At 48.9% G+C, this 22757-nt stretch overlaps 1 protein-coding gene across 2 annotated transcripts in view; it reads left to right on the forward strand.

Annotated features, from left to right (window-relative positions):
* The window catches only part of PPP2R2B (protein phosphatase 2 regulatory subunit Bbeta), a 306916-nt gene that overhangs the window by 228727 nt on the left and 55432 nt on the right, over window positions 1-22757 (forward strand). For both annotated transcript variants that reach the window (XM_075601026.1, XM_075601027.1), the window contains exons 2-3: window positions 17820-17917; window positions 21605-21770. In XM_075601026.1, the coding sequence (XP_075457141.1) occupies window positions 17820-17917; window positions 21605-21770 (264 nt within the window). The remainder of the gene's footprint in view (window positions 1-17819; window positions 17918-21604; window positions 21771-22757) is intronic.

Below are 22757 nucleotides of genomic sequence, written 5' to 3' on the forward strand. Positions count from 1 at the left end.
CTCACACACACACCCTCTCTCACACACACACCCTCTCTCACACACACACCCTCTCTCACACACACACCCTCTCTCACACACACACCCTCTCTCACACACACACACACCCTCTCACACACACCCTCACACACACACCCTCACACACACACCCTCACACACACACCCTCACACACACACCCTCACACACACACCCTCACACACACACACACACACACACACACACTACAAGAAACGGAGCCGGGAGTCCCACTCACCAGAGGTATGTTGGTATCTGGGGCCTGCGAGCGACATCGGGGGCCTGCGGGGGTATGTTGGGGCCTTCGGAGGACATCGGGGGTATGTGGGGGCCTGCGGGGGACATCGGGGGACATCGGGGGTATGTAGGGGCCTGCGGGGGACATCGGGGGTATGTGGGGGCCTGCGGGGGACATCAGGGGTATGTGGGGGCCTGCGGGGGACATCGGGGGCCTGAGGGGGACATCGGGGGTTTGTGGGGGCCTGCGGGGGATATCGGAGGTATGTGGGGGCCTGCGGGGGACATCGGGGACATGTGGTGGCCTGCGGGGGACATCGGGCCGTGTGGTGGCCTGCGGGGTGACATCGGCGGGGTGTGGGGACCTGCAGGGGACATCAGGGCCATGTGGTGGCCTGCGGGGGACATCGGGGCCATGTGGTGGCCTGCGGGAGATATCGGGGGTGTGTGGGGGCCTGTGGGGGACATTGGGGGTGTGTGGGGGCCTGCGGGGGACATCGGGGCCATGTGGTGGCCTGCGGGGGACATCGGGGCCATGTGGTGGCCTGCGGGGGACATCGGGGCCATGTGGTGGCCTGCGGGGGACATCGGGGGGGTGTGGGGGCCTGCGGGGGACATCGGGGGGGGTGTGGGGGCCTGCGGGGGACATCGGGGCCATGTGGTGGCCTGCGGGGGACATCGGGGCCATGTGGTGGCCTGTGGGGGACATCAGGGGTGTGGGGGCATGCGGGGGACATCGGGGCCATGTGGTGGCCTGCGGGGGACATCGGGGCTGTGTGTGGGCCTGCGCGGGCATGTCAGGACATCGGGGGTATGTGGGGGACTGTGGGGATATGTGGATGCCTGGGGGGGAAATCGGGGGTATGTGGGGGCCTGCGGGGGTATGTGGGGGACTGCGCGGGACATCGGGGGTATGTGGGGGACTGTGGGGATATGTGGGGGACTGCGCGGGACATCGGGGGTATGTGGGGGACTGTGGGGATATGTGAATGCCTGGGGGGGACTGCGGGGGTATGTGGATGCCTGGGGGGGACTGCGGGGGTATGTGTGGGCCTGCGCGGGACATCCGCACGGGCACGGCCCGATGGGAAACGTAGCCGGACGGGGACGCGCTGGATCCAGCAGCCAAGCAACCAACTTTGCGCGCGCCCCCCCCCCCTCCCGGTCATACCAATCAGGGAGAGGATTTATTTATTTAGGGGAATTCAAAGAGCCGCAGCAGCCTAAATCAACTCGCCAGCGGCCTAAATCCACACGCCACGGGCGTGTGGTTATCATTAATTGTCGAACACTGTGTGTGTATATATATATATATATATATATATATATATATATCTTCAGTTTCTATGTTTTAAAATAGGTATTATTTGTTCTCTTTCATACATTTAAAATATGTCTGGACAGACACAACATTTGCCCACTGAGTTTTCAGGTATGCTCGAGCCTTACATTTAATACGTCCAAAATACATCATAAGGAATATGAAACCCCTTGTAAAAGGAAAGGCAGGGTGTCATCAACCCACAATTAAGAGGTCTGCTGTAAAAATGGGGAGCTGTCAGCTTGTTTATTAAACCTGGTGGGGGGGGGGGGAGTAAATGGTCTTAGCCAAATGATTGTGAAGGAATGAACAGGCTACTTCAGTAAAATTGCATTATTACCTGTTATTTAACATACACATACAGGACACAAAAGTTAGTCAACAAAAAACAAATCATTATTCATAAAACCATAATCTAGCAATGCCCCTACATCTGGTAAGCAAGTCAGGTTCCACACGGCAAAACTATATTACACACAATGTAAACATTTCACGGTACATTTCTCTCTCATTCATACCATTTGGTGGAAGGTAGTGGCAGATGGCGAATACTTATTTCAGACAGATTTAACACACTTAAGGAGCGTCACTAGGCACAAGCTTTGGCAATACGCTATTACAGTATTATAAAACAAACAAACAAATATAAAAACTACCTGCTGCATACAACAACATTCAACATATGTGAAATGTCATCATAACAAACCTTTACTAATCTCTGGCCTCTGTTTATCATTCTCAAAGACTTTGGCGTCCTAAAACCAGACTATGACTCTCTCCCCCTCCCACCCCCCCCCCCAAAAAAACAACACACCCTATGTGGGGAAAGACAAGGCCGTAGCTTCATTTTTGAACCTGAGATTTATGGACTCTTTTCAACCACCTGCCGGACAGCCCGACCGTAGTTCAGTGCCCAATTGCCTCACTGTGCTTTGTAACTCTTGCAAAATTATTCCACCAGCCCCAATGAGGGCGCTATTATATCCGGTATCCTTATACCTCTTGGGCAACCCGCCGCTTGCTGTGACAATACCTGCAACAAAACATATTAGTACAGTATCATCCCCCTTTAAAAAACTAAAAACAAAAAAAAACATTATTATTATTTTGTAAATACAGATCGGGAGTGGGCGGGCATCTTGCTCCTCAGGCGGGCCATAATGGGAGGAACGCCCCACGGGACACCCACGCTATATCTCCTCTCCCTCCCCACACTTCACAACCTCACCCTCCTGGGCTTAACTCTTTAGCCACTGGCTGGAGGAGGAGAGAGAGGGAGGAGGACCCGAGTTGGTAAGAAACGAAGGAGAGGGGAGGACTCCCACCCACCATGAACACCCCTGCATCCGCCATGGGACCACCGCCTGAATGCAGGGGCCGGCTTGATGTATATTTTGAAAATATGGATATTGGACTTAGTGAGTGATCACATGAGCATAGTAATATTAATGAAAATAAAACTGACCACACACAGCAATATCTGATTTTAGGGTAAGAGCGTAAAATCCTGGTGAAAGACCTAAGGAAGACAAAGGAAGCACAAAAAAATACCATTTCAATACAACAATATAAGCTTCAAAACCAACAACACTTGATTTTCATTTATGTGGGGATGCTCTACCAGCAAGATGGCTCCTTGGAAATATGGAATGTTGCCATTGATAATAAACAGAAACTAATATTTTGGTTTCTTGGCTCAGCTCAATATTTGTACACCAAAATGTGTGTGATCTTAGGCAAATAAATGTACAGTACTTTTGCTATGGCTACTTCTTTATACATATATACTAAAAATAGTGATGTTAGTAGGACACAATGCACCTTAGAGGTGCATTAGATGGTCATAGCAAGCAACAGGAAGAAGTACAAATTAACATTTTATTGTGGATTGTTGAGACTACAGGGTTAATATACTGGCTGTACTATATATATATATATATATATATATATATATATATATATATATATATATATATATATATATATATATATATATATATACACATAGAGTTAATATACTTGCTGTTCTATATATATATATATATATATATATAATATATATATATATATATCTCAACCCCGTTATAGCGTGATTCGCTTATAACACGGTGTGAGCATGGACCCCAAATTTAAAAAAAAAATGTGCACACACTCACACACACATATATATATATATATATATATATATATATATATATATATATATATATATATATATATATAATATTAAAAGGTTTTAAACCAATTAAATGGTTGATTTATAATGGTTTTCATATTTGTACTGAAATATTTATAGTATGTCAGTGTGTGTGTAAGTGTGCGTCTGTGTGTGTATGTGTATTGCACAACAATGGACATGAACTCATGTTAGAATTGTACTGTTCTTACTATTAGCACGTCTATATTTATAGTATGTAAGTATGTGGAAGTGTGTGCATTGTTCCCCTCAGCATTGAGCAAGGGCGGGATGACCATGCCGAAGCAGGCATTCGGCACCCTGAACTTCGCCCCGTACTCGTGCGGCTCTGACCCGCTGCTGTACCTTATGTGCCACCTGCAGGGGCTGCGAGGTGAGTGCCGGTACCTCTGGCCTGCTCCCAGCTCACACCCCGGTCTGGAGGTCCCGGGGAGCCGGTGACAGGCAGTGGCACTGTGCTCCTGGGCAGCCGGTTTGCACATGCGCGCTCATTGGCTGGCGTGTCCCCCGGCAGTGATCAGGACTGGGATGAGCATGGCGGAGCACGCACTCGGAAACCTGACATTGGCCCCGTACTCGTGCAGTTCTGGACTGGTGCTGCACCGCACGTTCCGGCTGCAGGAGAAGCGGAGGCCGAGGGCTCATACTTCTGCCGTGGTGGCAACTCACACCCCGGAGCGGAGCTGGCATCGGGAGGGGGGGGAGGATGCGGAGCTGGCATTGAAGGGGGGGGGGTGTCGGAGTGGAGCTGGCATCGGGAGGGGCGGGTGTCGGAGCGGAGCTGGCTAGGTTGCTCGGAGCGGAGCTGGCTTGGGGGGTTGATCGGAGCGTGGCTGGTGGGGGAGGGGGAAATCGGTGTGGACTACTCGGGGAAATGAGGCTGCTAGGGGAAGTTACGGTGGCTGCTGGGGGACGTGTAGGGCTGCCGGCCACCTCTTCCCTCCCCCTTCCCGATCGGGGCGCGCGGTGGCCATTTTTTTAAAATTAGCGCGACCCCGGTTCTAGCGCGGTCGGATCGGGTGGCCCCCGAGGACCGCGCTATAACGGGGTTGATATATATATATATATATATATTTACAGTGTTCGACAAACCTATACATTTGCTCGCCCCGGGCGAGTGGATTTAACCCCCGGGCGAGTAAATATTGGCCCAATAGCACACGTTTGGTACTAGGTGGCGAGTAGATTTTTTTGTGTGGCGAGTAGATTTTTTGGTGATTTGTCAACCACTATATATATATATATATATATATATATATATATATATATATATATATATATATATATATATATACATACATACACACACACATACACACATACACACATACACATACACACACACACGAGACAGAAAACACTGCCAGTAAAGTTTAACTGAAAAGCACTTTGGAATGGAAGTTAATTTATAAATAAATGTCATTATTAGAATCAAACTGAGAACATGGTAATCTCTCAACGAAGAGCACAGAACAGCTTGCTCCATTCCTAGATTCTAAATGCAGATTACAGACTTGATGTCACTGTTTCACAGAACTGAATAATGAGCTGTTACCTGTGTCACTTTACATATTTAGTGCTACTGAGGTCTCCTTGATCGGAATAGATTGTTAGTCCAAGGCTAAGGATTGACATTGACTAGATTGCATAAATATTTTGTTCTGATAAGTTTCATGTTGGAGTTCCTCTTGGGGCTCATTGCATTGAGTGTATGTTCAGTACACGTGTATATTTTAAGACTCCAGTTAATTATGTAATGATATTATGAATTAGCTGAGCAGGATGTAAGAGTGAAAAGTTCATTATTGTAATAGATCTAAGAGGCTCCATTTAAAAAGCTATTCATGTCTCAGACTTCCTCTGCTCCTAAAAATGTAAAAATACTAAACTATGAAGCATGTTTAAACACTTACAGATTTCACTAACAGGTGGAACTCATTGATTTGTGCAACTATTCGAGTTCATGACCACCATCATAAGTCAAGCTCCCTGAAACCTCGCCAAACACCAACAGAGAAACAATGCTGGTTGTTACTATGGGTTAGAGCAGTATTTTTCAACAGGGGTTCCTATGAAACCTTGGGTTCCCCAGGCATCCCCTAAAGGGTTCCCTGCAATTTTCTGGTCATTTGAAAATTGTATCAAATACAGAAGAATTTACAATGCACCTGATCACAGAGTTGCTATTAGAGATGGTTAGGGGTTCCTCAGAACTTCACTTGGGTTTATCAAAAAAAGGTTGGAAACCACTGGTTTAGAGGCAATAATGAGCTGCTATGGGGCCCCAAGGCATTCAAATGAGTATCGTGTAAGGCCTCTGCAACTTCCCTTATCTTGTCTTCAGCGGCACCATGGCAACGCAGTGTCATTTGATGCCGAAGACAAGGTAAGGAGGGGGCGCAAGCAGGGGGGGAGAGCAGGCAGGGGGGAGGCGCAGACTAAAAAGTTTGTGCACCCCTGGTATATTATATAATCATAAGCGCACTCAGGGTGTCTGGGCGGTATAATCACAGAACAGATATATATATATATATAGATATATATATATATATCTATATCTATATATATATATATATATATATATATATATATATATATATATATATATATATATACAGTGTTCGACAATCCTATACATTTACACGCCCGGGGCGGGTGGATTTAACCCCCGGGCGAGTAAATATTGGTCCAAGCAGCACACGTGATTTTTTTTTAAATTCCCCCGCTCGCGCTAAAATTTTCTCTGCTCGCGCTGCCTGAAAAAAAAAAAAACTCCCCCTACCTGACAGCTGATTGGCGCGCGCTCCCAGGCATTGTGGGCACGTGGCCAAGCTCTATATGAGCCCGCCCCCAACGAGCGGCCATTCTTTCTGGCCGGAGTTATGTTGCAGAGTAAGTACACTCCAATCCTCTGGCCCCTCTGCTCCTACCCTGCGAGCCAAGGTGTTTCCCCGCTTCCTCCCCCCCCCCTCACCCCCGATACTCGCGCCGTGGGGTGAGTGATGGTAGTGGGGGTGTCCCTCCCCTTCTCTCCCCGGTCCCGCGCCGCTTCCCTCGATACTCGCGCCGCGGGGCGAGTGATGGTAGTGGGGGTGCCCCCCCCCCCTTCTCTCCCCGGTCCCGCGCCGCTACCCTTGATACTCGCGCCGCCGGGCCAATGATGGTAGTGGGTGTGTCCCCCCCTTCTATCCCCGGTCCCGCACCGCTTTCCTCGATTCTCGCGCCGCCGGGCCAATGATGGTAGTGGGGGTGCCCCCCCGTTCTCTCCCCGGTCCCGCGTCGCTTCCGGCTTCCCCCGATACTCGCGCCGCGAGTGATGGTAGTGGGGGTGCCACCCCCTTCTCTCCCCGGTCCTGCGCCGCTTCCGGCTTCCCCCGATACTCGCGCCGCGAGTGATGGTATTGGGGGTGTCCCCCCCCCCTTCTCTCACCGGCCCCGCGCCACTTCCCGCTTCCCCCGATACTCGCGCCGAGAGTGATGGTAGTGGGGGTGTTCCCCTCCTTCTTTCCCCAGTCCCGCGCGGGGCTGGAGATGGTAGCGGGGGTGTTCCCCTCCCCCTACCTCCTTGGTCTCCGCTTTCCCACGGTCCCGTGGCTGCCCGAGCAGGTGGCGAGTAGATTTTTTGGTTGGGCGAGTAGATTTTTGGGTGATTTGTCGAACACTGTATATGTGTGTATATATATATATTTTTTTTTTTTTTTAAGGAAACAGAAATTCAAATAAACCAAAAAACATCAAAAAGTACAGTCTGTAAATCCCTAAAAAAAAATCACCTTCCATTGAAACTGTCATTATAATTGAAAATGTGTGTAGTGATAATACCCGAACAAATAGTATATAAGGATAGAGAACATGCAAGCAATTGTGAAGCAAAACTGGGTTAAAGGGGAAGCATTTTCACCTTACTCTTGTCTGTGTTCGTAGATCACAGTACCTTGTTCAACTGTTTGCAATCTGGGGAGTTTTAGTTGGGGTGATCTATTGCATTATAATTGGGTTATTACATTATGCAGCAAGTTGCATCATTGTTTTCCTTTTATTTGAGTCAAAGAATCTACCGTGTCGGACCTTGTGTACATTCTCTAACCTGCACCATACAGTCATGGGCGTCCGCAGAAAATTTTTCAGGGGGGGGGGGCATAATTTTAACGGCCAGTGCCCGGCGTAAAAGTGGTGGTGAGTGCACCGTGGCGAGCGAGCCCGACCAGCATAATGGGGGTTTCTCCCCCCCCCCCCGAGAAAATTTTGAAAAAAAGTGTGCAAATGGTGCATTTTCAAGCAAATTTGAGAAAGCAGGTTAATAAAGCAACTGTGAAAGTGTAGTTATGACATCAAAAAAGAGCAGCTACTCAGGGTTGCCGGATCTGGTGGGTGCCTGGTGAACTTGCCATGTCACTCTGGTGCTTAAGTGCAGAAAGTCTTCTGCGTTAGGGGGAATTCTGCTTTCTCCCGTGTGAAGCTTGAGTCAGATCTGGAAGAAAGCAGTATAGGTTATTTTGGTGTAGGTACATTATAGGTACATGTATAGGTACAGTTAAGATATATAGGGTAAATAAGATATCCAGATCCAGAGTGTGAGACAGAGAGAGCGAGATAGGATGACAGAGAGAGTGAGGCAGGGTGACAGAGAGAGCGAGGCAGCATGACAGAGAGAGGGAGGCAGGGTGACAGAGAGAGCGAGGCAGGATGACAGAGAGAGCGAGGCAGGGTGACAGAGAGAGCGAGGCAGGGTGACAGAGAGAGCGAGGCAGGGTGACAGAGAGAGGGAGACGGGGGAGACCAGGGGAGACATAGGGGGAGGTCCAGGGGAGGCTGTGGGGGGCCCGAGGAGGTCCAGGAGAGGTCGTGGGGGGACCAGGGGAGGCCGTGGGGGGACCTCTGGAGGCCATGGTGGGACCAGGGGAGGTCTTGGGGGGACCAGGGGAGGCTGTGGGGGGACCAGGGGAGGCCGTGGGGGGACCAGGGGAGGCCATGGGGGGGCCATGGGGGGACAATGGGAGGCCGTGGGGGGACAATGGGAGGCCGTGGGGGGACCTCTGGAGGCCGTGGGGGGACCTCTGGAGGCCGTGGGGGGACCAGGGGAGGTCTTGGGGGGACCAGGGGAGGCCGTGGGGGGACAATGGGAGGCCGTGGGGGGACCTCTGGAGGCCGTGGGAGGACCTCTGGAGGCCATGGTGGGACCAGGGGAGGTCTTGGGGGGACCATTGGAGTTTGTTGGGGGACCAGGGGAGGCCGTGGGGGTCCTCTGGAGGCCGTGGCGGGACCAGGGGAGGTCGTGGGGGGACCAGGGGAGGCCGTGGTGGGACCAGGGGAGGCCGTGGGGGGACCAGGGGAAGCCGTGGGGGGACCAAGGGAGGCCGTGGGGGGACAATGGGAGTCCGTGGGGGGACCTCTGGAGGCCGTGGGGGGACCAGGTGAGGCCGTGGGGGGACCAGGGGAGGCCGTGGGGGGACCAGGGGAGGCCGTGGGGGGACCTCTGGAGGCCGTGGGGGGACCTCTGGAGGCCGTGGGGGGACCAGTGGAGGTCTTGGGGGGACCAGGGGAGGCTGTGGGGGGACCAGGGGAGGCTGTGGGGGGACCAGGGGAGGTCTTGGGGGGACCAGGGGAGGCTGTGGGGGGACCAGGGGAGACCAGTGAGGGGGCCAAAGGAGGCCAGGGGAGAAGCATGGGAGGACATGGGACATTGCTACCTTGCTCTATGCTGAACATAAGAAATGGTGGCTTCACAGCTCAGAGCCTGTCTGCGAGCAAAAAAATAAAATCCTGGCAAAGCGCCAGCCAATCAGGTTTGGGGGGGGGGAGTCCGGCAGGGGAATTGTAGGGATCGTCAGCGGGTACAATCTGGTTGCCAGGGGTGACTGGAAGGATGTGTCAGCACTGCGCACGAGGATTTTTTTTTTTTGACAGGCACGGCCAGGACTGCGAGTGATCCAGGGGGGGGCAAGCGCCCCCCTTTTCCCCCCCTGCGGACGCCCATGCATACAGTAGGTGTAGACATAGCGGTGCATACAGAAGGTGCAGACGTGGCGGCGCATACAGTAGGTGCAGACGTAGCGGTGCATACAGTAGCTGTAGACGTGGCGGCGCATACAGTAGGTGCTGACGTGGCGGCAGTAGGTGCAGACGTAGCGGTGCATACAGTAGGTGCAGACGTGGCGGCGCATACAGTAGGTGCAGACGTGGCGGCGCATACAGTAGGTGCAGACGTGGCGGCGCATACAGTAGGTGCAGACGTGGCGGCGCATACAGTAGGTGCAGACGTGGCGGCGCATACAGTAGGTGCAGACGTGGCGGCGCATACAGTAGGTGCAGACGTGGCGGCGCATACAGTAGGTGCAGACGTGGCGGTGCATACAGTAGGAGCAGACGTAGCGGTGCATACAGTAGCTGTAGACGTGGCGGCGCATACAGTAGGTGCTGACGTGGCGGCAGTAGGTGCAGACGTAGCGGTGCATACAGTAGGTGCAGACGTGGCGGCGCATACAGTACGTGCAGACGTGGCGGCGCATACAGTAGGTGCAGACGTGGCGGCGCATACAGTAGGTGCAGACGTGGCGGCGCATACAGTAGGTGCAGACGTGGCGGCGCATACAGTAGGTGCAGACGTGGCGGCGCACACAGTAGGTGCAGACGTAGCGGTGCATACAGTAGGTGCAGACGTGGCGGTGCATACAGTAGGAGCAGAAGTGGCGGCGCACACAGTAGGTGCAGACGTGGCGGCGCATACAGTAGGTGCAGACGTGGCGGCGCATACAGTAGGTGCAGACGTGGCGGCGCATACAGTAGGTGCAGACAATACAGTAGGTGCAGATGTGGCGGTGCATACAGTAGGTGCAGACGTGGCGGCGCACACAGTAGGTGCAGACGTGGCGGCGCATACAGTAGGTGCAGACGTGGCGGCGCATACAGTAGGTGCAGACGTGGCGGCACATACAGTAGGTGCAGACGTGGCGGCGCATACAGTAGGTGCAGACGTGGCGGCGCATACAGTAGGTGCAGACGTGGCGGCGCATACAGTAGGTGCAGACGTGGCGGCGCATACAGTTGGTGCAGACGTGGCGGCGCATACAGTAGGTGCAGACGTGGCGGCGCATACAGTAGGAGCAGAAGTGGCGGCGCATACAGTAGGTGCAGACGTGGCGGTGCATACAGTAGGTGCAGACGTAGCGGTGCATACAGTAGGTGCAGACGTGGCGGTGCATACAGTAGGTGCAGACAATACAGTAGGTGCAGACGTGGCGGTGCATACAGTAGGTGCAGACGTGGCGGTGCATACAGTAGGTGCAGACAATACAGTAGGTGCAGACGTGGCGGTGCATACAGTAGGTGCAGATGTGGCGGTGCATACAGTAGGTGCAGACAATACAGTAGGTGCAGACGTGGCGGTGCATACAGTAGGTGCAGACGTGGCGGCGCATACAGTAGGTGCAGACGTGGCGGTGCATACAGTAGGTGCAGACGTGGCGGTGCATACAGTAGGTGCAGACGTGGCGGTGCATACAGTAGGTGCAGACGTGGCGGTGCATACAGTAGGTGCAGACGTGGCGGCGCATACAGTAGGTGCAAACGTGGCGGCGCATACAGTAGGAGCAGAAGTAGCGGCGCATACAGTAGGTGCAGACGTGGCAGCGCATACAGTAGGTGCAGACGTGGCGGCGCATACAGTATGTGTAGACGTGGCGGCGCATACAGTAGATGCAGACGTGGCGGCGCATACAGTAGGTGCAGACGTGGCGGTGCATACAGTAGGTGCAGACGTAGCGGTGCATACAGTAGGTGCAGACGTGGCGGTGCATACAGTAGGTGCAGACAATACAGTAGGTGCAGACGTGGCGGTGCATACAGTAGGTGCAGACGTGGCGGTGCATACAGTAGGTGCAGACGTGGCGGTGCATACAGTAGGTGCAGACAATACAGTAGGTGCAGACGTGGCGGTGCATACAGTAGGTGCAGACGTGGCGGTGCATACAGTAGGTGCAGACGTGGCGGCGCATACAGTAGGTGCAGACGTGGCGGTGCATACAGTAGGTGCAGACGTGGCGGTGCATACAGTAGGTGCAGACAATACAGTAGGTGCAGACGTGGCGGTGCATACAGTAGGTGCAGACGTGGCGGTGCATACAGTAGGTGCAGACGTGGCGGTGCATACAGTAGGTGCAGACAATACAGTAGGTGCAGACGTGGCGGTGCATACAGTAGGTGCAGACGTGGCGGCGCATACAGTAGGTGCAGACGTGGCGGCGCATACAGTAGGTGCAGACGTGGCGGCGCATACAGTAGGTGCAGACGTGGCGGCGCATACAGTAGGTGCAGACGTGGCGGTGCATACAGTAGGTGCAGACGTGGCAATGCATACAGTAGGTGCAGACGTGGCGGTGCATACAGTAGGTGCAGACGTGGCGGTGCATACAGTAGGTGCAGACGTGGCGGTGCATACAGGAAGTGCAGACGTGGCGGTGCATACAGTAGGTGCAGACGTGGCGGTGCATACAGTAGGTGCAGACGTGGCGGTGCATACAGTAGGAGCAGACGTAGCGGTGCATACAGTAGGTGCAGACGTGGCGGTGCATACAGTAGGTGCAGACGTGACGGCGCATACAGTAGGTGCAGAAGTGGCGGTGCATACAGTAGGTGCAGACGTAGCGGTGCATACAGTAGGTGCAGACGTAGCGGTGCATACAGTAGGTGCAGACGTGGCGGTGCATACAGTAGGTGCAGACGTAGCGGTGCATACAGTAGGTGCAGACGTGGCGGTGCATACAGTAGGTGCAGACGTAGCGGTGCATACAGTAGGTGCTGAAGTGGTGGTGCATACAGTAGGTGCAGACGTAGCGGTGCATACAGTAGGTGGTGCATACAGTAGGTGCAGAAGTGGCGGTGCATACAGTAGGTGCTGAAGTGGTGGTGCATACAGTAGGTGCAGACGTAGCGGTGCATACAGTAGGTGGTGCATACAGTAGGTGCAGACGTGGCGGTGCATAGAGTAGGTGCAGAAGTGGCGGTGCATACAGTAGGTGCAGACGTGGCGGTGCATAAAGTAGGTGCAGACGTGCCGGTGCATACAGTAGGTGTAGATGCATACAGTAGGTGCAGACGTAGCGGTGCAGACGTGGCGGCGCATACAGTAGGTGCAGAAGTGGTGGTGCATACAGTAGGTGCAGACGTGGCGGTGCATACAGTAGGTGCAGACGTGGCGGCGCATACAGTAGGTGCAGACGTGGCGGCGCATACAGTAGGTGCAGACGTAGCGGTGCATACAGTAGGTGCAGACGTGGCGGCGCATACAGTAGGTGCAGACGTAGCGGTGCATACAGTAGGTGCAGACGTAGCGGTGCATACAGTAGGTGCAGACGTAGCGGTGCATACAGTAGGTGCAGACGTGGCGGTGCATACATTAGGTGCAGACGTGGCGGTGCATACAGTAGGTGCAGACGTAGCGGTGCATACAGTAGGTGCAGACGTGGCGGTGCATACAGTAGGTGCAGACGTGGCGGTGCATACAGGAAGTGCAGACGTGGCGGTGCATACAGTAGGTGCAGACGTAGCGGTGCATACAGTAGGTGCAGACGTGGCGGCGCATACAGTAGGTGCAGAAGTGGGGGTGCATACAGTAGGTGCAGACGTGGCGGCGCATACAGTAGGTGTAGACGTGGCGGCGCATACAGTAGGTGCAGACGTAGCGGTGCATACAGTAGGTGCAGACGTGGCGGTGCATACAGTAGGAGCAGACGTAGCGGTGCATACAGTAGGTGCAGACGTGGCGGCGCATACAGTAGGTGTAGACGTGGCGGCGCATACAGTAGGTGCAGACGTAGCGGTGCATACAGTAGGTGCAGACGTAGCTGTGCATACAGTAGGTGCAGAAGTGGCGGTGCATAAAGTAGGTGCAGAAGTGGCGGTGCATACAGTAGGTGCAGACGTGGCGGTGCATACAGTAGGTGCAGATGTGGCGGTGCATACAGTAGGTGTAGATGCATACAGTAGGTGCAGACGTAGCGGTGCAGACGTGGCGGTGCATACAGTAGGTGCAGACGTGGCGGTGTATACAGTAGGTGCAGACGTGGCGGTGCATACAGTAGGTGCAGACGTAGCGGTGCATACAGTAGGTGCAGAAGTGGTGGTGCATACAGTAGGAGCAGACGTGGCGGCGCATACAGTAGGTGCAGAAGTGGTGGTGCATACAGTAGGAGCAGACGTAGCGGTGCATACAGTAGGTGCAGAAGTGGTGGTGCATACAGTAGGAGCAGACGTAGCGGCGCACACAGTAGGTGCAGAAGTGGTGGTGCATACAGTAGGTGCAGACGTGGCGGCGCATACACTAGGTGCAGACGTAGCGGCGCATACAGTACGTGCAGACGTGGCGGCGCATACAGTAGGTGCAGACGTGGCGGCGCATACAGTAGGTGCAGACGTGGCGGTGCATAAAGTAGGTGCAGACGTAGCGGTGCATACAGTAGGTGCAGACGTGGCGGTGCATACAGTAGGTGCAGACGTGGCAGTGCATACAGTAGGTGCAGACGTGGCGGTGCATACAGTAGGTGCAGACGTGGCGGTGCATACAGTAGGTGCAGACGTGGCGGTGCATACAGTAGGTGCAGACGTGGCGGTGCATACAGTAGGTGCAGACGTGGCGGTGCATACAGTAGGTGCAGACGTGGCGGTGCATACAGTAGGTGCAGACGTGGCGGTGCATACAGTACGCTATGTTATGATTTAGCCGTGTGTGAGAAGGGGCTATACTGTGTTCCACTTGTGGGAGCGCAGCAGCAGGTGCCATTACGTTGGCTACTTCTGTAAGAAACTTGTCTGACAAACTACTCCCTTTGGTGCAACCCATGAGCAAAAAGCAGAACATTTGAAATCCCACTTTTATCTATGCTACATGTCTCCCTTTATGAGGGAAACGTCATGAAAGCACGATAGCTGCGATTTCACATTAACAGCCATTGACTTGAATGGCTGTTTCCGCACTACAGCAGCTATCACACTTTTGTGAATCGCCCCCTTTTACTGTATGCCAGGTGTGGGTAACTCCAGTCCTCAAGTGCCACCAACAGGTCAGGTTTTCAGGATATCCCTGCGTCAGTACAGGTGGCTCAATCAGTGGCTCAGTCGAAGACAGAACTACATCTTGTTGTTTGCAATGACCATATAATAGTCATATTTGCACCTCTAAGGTACACGGATTCAGGGATATTCTGAAAACCTGCCCTGTTGGTGGCCCTTGAGGACAGGAGTTGCCGACCCGTACTGTATGCTCGGTTTCTTCTGTAGGGGGGGTGACAGGGATTGTCAGGTTCCTTTTGAATATGCTGTGAAGCCTTCTTCTCCTCGTCAGTGACGCTCTGTGCTCCATTCACTGGATCAGAAATCAGGACATCGCTGACCTCATAAGAAGGCGTCACAGCATATTGAGGCCTGAGAAACTCTGCATCATTTCAACTGCACTCCAGACTGATTATGTTCAGGGATAAATAGGGCCTCGTTTCTTTTTCTTTCCTCTGACGGACATTGAACGCAGCCTCATCACTACTGTTAGAGGAAATTCTGTGAACCAGCTCTATGCACCACATGCTCACTCACCTCTCAGGTATAAATAGTATTGCGTTCCTACATCTTTAATTTACCCCGATCCCAGAACCCCATGAAAAACCTGGATCAAGCACCCAAAATCTGTAGCGGCACATCCGATTCAAATAAAGCGGTAGATTACACCACAAAGGAGCCATATAATCACTATTTTACATTGAATAGCTGTAGTGTGTGTTGGGATTACACACGACCTTCATATAAACCACAATGCAGCAACAGCCTATTCATTAGTAAATGTGCTTCTTTTTTTTTGCACACTGTGAACAAAGACTTCTGGAGACACACAGTACATGCTGAAACAATGTCATGCTTCTGCCTGAGTGTTTTATTTATTTTGTTTGCCATTGAGCTTCTCTAAATATCATAAGAGAATACAATTATTATTACCATTTGCTTTTTCGATGCAGGTCTGGATTAAGCTGCTGTTCTTGTGACCCTTTGTGCTTTGCTGTCTTGTTGTATAAAACGGGATGCATGCAGAAGCTTTCACGTGCACTCGAAATCACAGCTTGGTAAAGTAATTTAGTTAAAATGGACTGTGCACTTAGCATAATGTGCATATCACATTATATTCATTTCTCAATACTTGTGCTCCACTGGAATTCAAAGAGCAAGTTCAGGGATAAAAAGTTTTGCTAGTTATGCCTTTAAAGAGGTTTTCTTAGCTTAATCAGCCCAACACAAATATCTTACACTGTGTCATGTATTATACGACACAATAGAATTCCCAGCTTTATATTCATAAATAGAAATTATTAAGTTTTTCCTTAGTGGGTTATAGGCTTTTTTATTTTTAAATTATTTTATTTTATAACGGTTTGCTAATAATGCACCCCTGTACTGTAAGTCCATCTGTGCTACTGAGTAACCTGTAAATATCCTCTGGTCTTCATGATTGCTTGAGATGCTGCAATGGATGCTTGACATGGCTTCAGGAGAAGGCAGGGACTAGGTAGTTAAGGTGTGTTATAATACTCAGGGAGGGATAGAGCTCTGAACACCTTTCAGCGATGAGATGAATGCACCATTCCCTGGGAGATTTGAATCTTCCCATATCATGATTGCCAATTAATTAACATCAAGTGAAAAAAAATCACCTACAAAAATATCACCTGGTTCAGCACAATCAGGCCATTGCTGCATATGTGGGATAGGCAGTACATCTGCTGGAAAAGTCATTTGTGCACAGCCACCTACAGTATCAATGGAGCCCATAGAGACTGGTCTTACCAGGTCTGCAATCAGCTGTATCTCTGATCAGTGGAAAACCCCATGGATCAAGTAGCCAAATGCAGTACTGCTACTTTATCAGTGTTGCACCTTATTGTTAATACTGCACATATCCTGCATCTCATTTCCAAAGCTCCCTTACAGATTTATTGCTGTCACTTTTTTCCTCATACAGTGTAATTGGGAGGTGCAATGATGAACCACAGAGAGGAAGTGATAATGAATAGAGCACTTTATGCACATGCTTCATTCTTGCACAGGATGGCAGCTTCATCACTCTTCACTGCTTGGCTACTAAGCAGCATGCTAGTTTGCAAATGGTGGTGCTCATCAAGAGACTAATTGCATGGGAATTAACCTCTGACGCATATGAAGAAAAAGCCTCAATTAAGCTAATCAGAAATAATTCACCTGTCCTTTTGGCTCCAGTATTTGAAGTGGATAGGACAGCTTCCACTGGGATTGCTTTTGACACAGGAAAAAAAACCAAAAAAAAACCAAAACCTTTAACCCCTTCATTTCTGGAGAAGCCTCTTACAATGAAGAGGTTGAAGAGCAGTAATGTGATTGGATTTGGTCAGTTTGTGAGAGGGTATTAAAAAAATAGGATTTATAAACAGGAGTTAGTGAAGGAGACCAAGTGATTTTGCCAATGTTATTTACAGGGCAGCTAAAGGTGTGTTGCAGACAACTAGCCAGTGGCAGGGTACAAAATGACTGTATAGCTGTAGTACTTTACAGCTCTTGATTTGTAATATAAAGATGAAAATACTTACTGAATGATGCTTTAAATGTGAAGATTATCTTCATGAGGGGTTGTACTATGGCCAGGGTGTAGCAGTTGGTAGTCTGGACATGTTTTATTTAGGAAAATACACAAGAGCATATCTATCTCACATACAGTATAAGGTGGTTACAGCTGCTCATACAGTAAGTAGGTGAGCAGGGATTTTTGGTTGTGTAGCTTTCAGACTCTGTAACGATCTGTGCTCTCAGGGCAGCGTAACACAGGGGAAATGTACTGAAAGGGGATGGTTATTAAAGCAGCATTGTTTGAACATGTCCCTTGTAATCTTGAGCCATGATGTCAATTTTGGAAAAGTCAGCGCATCAAATATATATTTTTTCATTTCCTCTGGCAGAAACATTTCAGCAAACAAAAGACATCTGGAAACGCTGAACTCTTCAGTCATTTTAAAAATTGCCTTTGTCTCTTCTTTCCGCAGCTGACATTATCTCGACAGTAGAATTCAACAACACAGGAGAATTGCTTGCGACAGGAGACAAGGGGGGGCGTGTTGTAATATTTCAACGTGAGCAGGAGGTAAGGGCTGCGGAGTACAAAAGATAATTTTATTTTATTCCCTTGTTACAGGCTTCATGCTGCTTCTTAATTTGTGTGTCTAACTCACTGCCCTAGTTATCAATAAGCAAACCGCAGATGACATGCAATTTTGGACTGCTGTAAGGGGCCTGCATAGCTATGCATTGTGAATAACATGCTACAAATATGTATTTTTTTATTTTTATTTTTTCACTTAATCTTGTTTTTACATCCGTTCATGAGAATGTATTTGACTAATGCTGACCCTGGATGATTTTTAAATCGTTCTTGCTTTAGAAGAAATTATGCATTTTTATTCTGCAGCACAGAGGTAACACATTTACCAGCAAACTATTAATTTGCAACACTTGATGTGCAGCCCTGTGACTGTGCTAACCACGCCTGTTATATTATAATCTGCTTTCCAATCTCCCGAAGCAAAGAATTGTCATCGAACACTTATGATTGCAGATTCTTATATTTGATGACTTCTTTTAATACTGAAAATACTTGCAGTTGCCTTGTTTCTTCATATCAAATAAAATAATGGGTATTAATGCTACTAAACATCTTGTGAAACTACGGAAACCTTTCATTCAAGTTGTCATGTCCTTAACATTTATTATGACTAAAAAAAACAAAGCAGATTTGTTTTCTTTTGATGTCTCTCAATAAGAGTGCTGCTTTTTCCCTACAAAGAAATGGCGGACACGTCTGGAGTTATTGGGTGTAAATCATTACAAATGGGTTAAGGAATAAAGCAATTCCAGGTAAAAGATGAATCTTATTTGCTAGATGTGGAATAGGCAACCGGTATTTAGCAGAATGCCAAGAAGCTCAGTGTATTGACATTCTTGGGCAAAGGGGAAATCTCACATTTACTATTTGGATGATTTTATTATAGCGTTTACTTTTTATGTTGATGGAACAGGAAAGATCTTAAAAAACGCATGTTTGGCAAGTCTACCAATGGGCCCATTTTGACCTGTTCGGTAGCAGGAGCGGACAATCTCTACTAAATCGGCCCAAAATGAATTCTTCAAAATGTAAGCATTATTTTCCCCCAAATCCCATTCCATGCAAAACATTTTACCAACCATAAAAAGGGCTAATAAGGTCCCAAATGAGTGTATTTTAAGCAAAATATCTCCAGACTGGGCATAACATAGTGTGTGTGCCCTATTTATTTTGCAAATGACTCTAGCGGTTTGTTTGAGTATTTAGCGAATTGGCACAGCACGTTGCTTTTTGCTCGGCGAATAACTTCCAAACTCTGATTCAACCATAGACTTTTTTCGCAACTCCAGGGCAAGAGTGTAAAGAAACTACCAGCGCAAAAGACACGTAATTATAGTGATTGTAAATATAAAAATGTATGATATCAATAAGATAAAAGCACATTGAATAGTGCCACACAAAACATTCAACACTATATGAAAGATGCTAAAAGCATTGGATCGATACAGACTTGCCAGAAGCGCCTTGAAGATGAAAGTACTAGCCAATTAGAAATGCAACTTTGTTGCATTGCACACTTTGAGGAAAAAGGCAGTAGATGCCAGCAGTGACGAAAAGGAGGTGGAGTGACATCGGGAGCTGACCATACATTTTACTTCTGGAACGTGAGCTGCCTATACCGATGAGCCAAGAGCGGGTGCATTCCCTATCGGCACTGCCTTTTTCCTCAAAGTGTGCATTGTAACAAAGTTGCATTTCTAATTGGCTAATACTTTCATCTTCAAGGCGCTTCTGGTAAATCTGTATCGATCCAATGCTTTTAGCATCTTTCATATACTGTAGTGTTGAATGTTTTGTGTGGCACTATTCAATGGGCTTTTATCTTATTGATATCATAAATGTTTATATTTACAATCACTGTATTACGTGTCTCTTGCGCTGGTACTTTCTCTATCCTCGTTTTATTCTTGATGCCCGGAGCCATCAATTTTACTAGCTGCATTTTTCACTTCACTAGTAAATTCTTCTTACATATTATTGCCTACTTGGTTTTGTAATATATCACATGTCTTATCTCTGCAACTGCAATCATTAGGGGAATGTGGAAGTCTATAAAATTGGGCTGGATATGGACGTGTCCCAATAAACCTCAGTGAGCCGTTCTTGGGAGACTTGCTATTGATGTAAAGAATCGCACTAAAGGGCTTATGAAGAAATCTTAATTTCTAATTTTAAAACACTATAATACCAGTTTAACTGTACATGAAACAAAAACAAAAAACACTTAAGGGAGATGTTGATTGGCAGCAGAAAGCAGATCCCCAGTGAAACCCTAAACTTACATGTGCCTGTTTTATCCGTTTTGTTCACTCCCTCCCCCTCCTCTCCATTTGGCTGTGTCCATAGCGATGTCGCTCGTGCCGAAAACAAACACTAGGATGCCAATGTGCTTGTGTATAGTGCGCGAGCGCGACAATACCAGTTTGAATTTGCCGCGCGACGGCCGGGTCACGTGAGTGGTTCTCCCAATGAGGGCGAACCAGCTCTGTGATGTCACGACCATGCCCCCTGCACGCCTCCCCGTCACCTCTGCCTGCAGGACAGACATCTCTCCTGCTTGAGGTGAGCGTGACGCCACGCAACGCCAGCGCACGCTTCCACTATGGCTGAGGCCTTTCAGAAGCCACGCAGTCTCTCCCAGCAATTAATAAGTGTTGTGGGGCCTCTGTAAGCGCGGAGCACCCCTGAATTAAGCTGCACTGCCCGTTTTCTTCCTGCTTGCCCCATCTTGCAATTTGGGGATTGTTACAAAAGATTAGCAGCAAACGTATTTTATAATGCCGTGTATACAATTCTGCATCTGTGTCTCGCTTTACCCCTTCTTTGCATCACATATCTCCTCCAAGCCTGGGCTAGTGTAAACCTCCCTGGATGACCAATTATAAATTACCACATTGCTCAAATTTGACACAACCACAAACAAAAAACAGTGTGATATGTCTAAAAACGCACTCTGCATGAGCTTGATACATGGCCTCCATTAAACCTTAAATGTGTTGCTCTGCCCTCCAGCTGCAAAATAAATTATTTTATGATGTACAGAAGTGGTGGCTGGTCCGGTCTCATCCCTTGCCTTGTCAAACTATGCAAGTGTAAATACCAAACTGGTATTGTTTGCTTGTAGTTTAACTCGTGCTGGAGGAGCATCTGATCCCCCCAGTAGCCAATATGAAAATACAATTTAAATATTTCATATTTTCAGCAGTCCCCCTTAAGGATAATGACACATTATTAAGCTACAAACTACAGGTGTGACTGTTATATTGCTACTGTACATGTTTAATCCTCCCATTGTCTCATCTATTTCAGAAACAAAAATAACAAACAATATTTGGATTCTGTGGTAACGTGTATATATGTGCTCATTTCATATCTACATTACAAACCGGTTTAATATTACATTACAGAGAATAAAGTGGGTATACGGTACTGTAAGGTCTCCCATAACTCTGCTTCAACCATTTCATTTGTGGTGTGTTTTTGCATCTACTCCATCATTTGAATGGAGCCAATATCTTCCCAAGCACAGCAAGATCACTTGAATAGCAGTCCATGCAAAATCTGTGTCTTTTCTATGATATTCAAGGCCCTGCTATTGTGATACCAGCTTACAGTAGTAGCATGGTTGCATATAGCAAGATCTGACCATTCATTCTTTTTCTCTGGCAGAGCAAGAATCAGCCTCACCGGAGGGGAGAATACAATGTTTACAGCACGTTCCAGAGCCATGAGCCGGAGTTCGATTACCTGAAAAGTTTAGAGATTGAAGAGAAGATAAACAAAATAAGATGGCTTCCCCAGCAGAACGCTGCTTATTTTCTGCTGTCCACTAATGGTAGGTGGCAAAGACAGATAAGGTGCTGGTTGAGTACACTTGACATTTTGCTAATATCCAATATAGCCCCGAGACCTATCTGGGAGTCCCTATTATTCTCACAAACCTCAGTCTGTTGCACTTCCCACTGAATCCCACATTCTAATCACATTTCTCACTTCTACAAATGATATTCCTCCACAGACATGAATGGGATAAATGTCCAACCTTTTTAATGCGCCTTAATATCTCCAGATTTTGGAATTGAACTGGTCAGTTCAGTAGCATCTTTCCCTCTGTGTAATAGGACAATTCATTCTTTATGGGGAAATTGCTCTGGGAAGAAGTTTGCAGTAATGTGTGGGGATAACTAGAAGCAATATACACAGGCTGATTTTTGTGAGGAAGTATTATTATTTTATTCTACTACCACATCTTCTGGTCTTCTAAACATCGGACATAAAGAGGTTAAATAAATCTTCCAGACATATGGTTCTGTGTACAATAATTACTTTGCAAGAAGATGTTACAGTTTCCCAGATTCAACTTAGCTGGTAGTCAATTGATCATTTTAATACAATTCATCGTCTTCTTAGATACATTCAGAGGGGGAAACACATTGTGCATATAAAGATTAATTACATAGTGTGATGTTCTGTTAATTGCAATTTAAAATAGTTTTTGATTAACAAGGATATTATCTCCGATCAGAATTGATGCTTTCGGTTTCAGAGGGCTATCAAAATGATTATATATGTATATGTATGATAGTTTTCCATTTGTGCTAACTCATTGGGTCCCTTGTCACCCATTGGTACAGGAGACAAATGAAGACCTGATGTGATCTCAGAGCCGTAATCCCGTGTATAATTTCATTACACTGGAGTTGCCCCAGAGCTGATCGCGGGTCCCATGACATCCAGGGACCTCTGGGTTCCAGAGCGATGAGCCCTAGGTAGACCTGCTGTTCACCTGGCAAACTGGGGAAACAACATAGCTGCCCGGGTT

The sequence above is a fragment of the Ascaphus truei genome, chromosome 5 (assembly GCF_040206685.1).
Source record: "Ascaphus truei isolate aAscTru1 chromosome 5, aAscTru1.hap1, whole genome shotgun sequence".
NCBI classification, from domain to species: domain Eukaryota; kingdom Metazoa; phylum Chordata; class Amphibia; order Anura; family Ascaphidae; genus Ascaphus; species Ascaphus truei.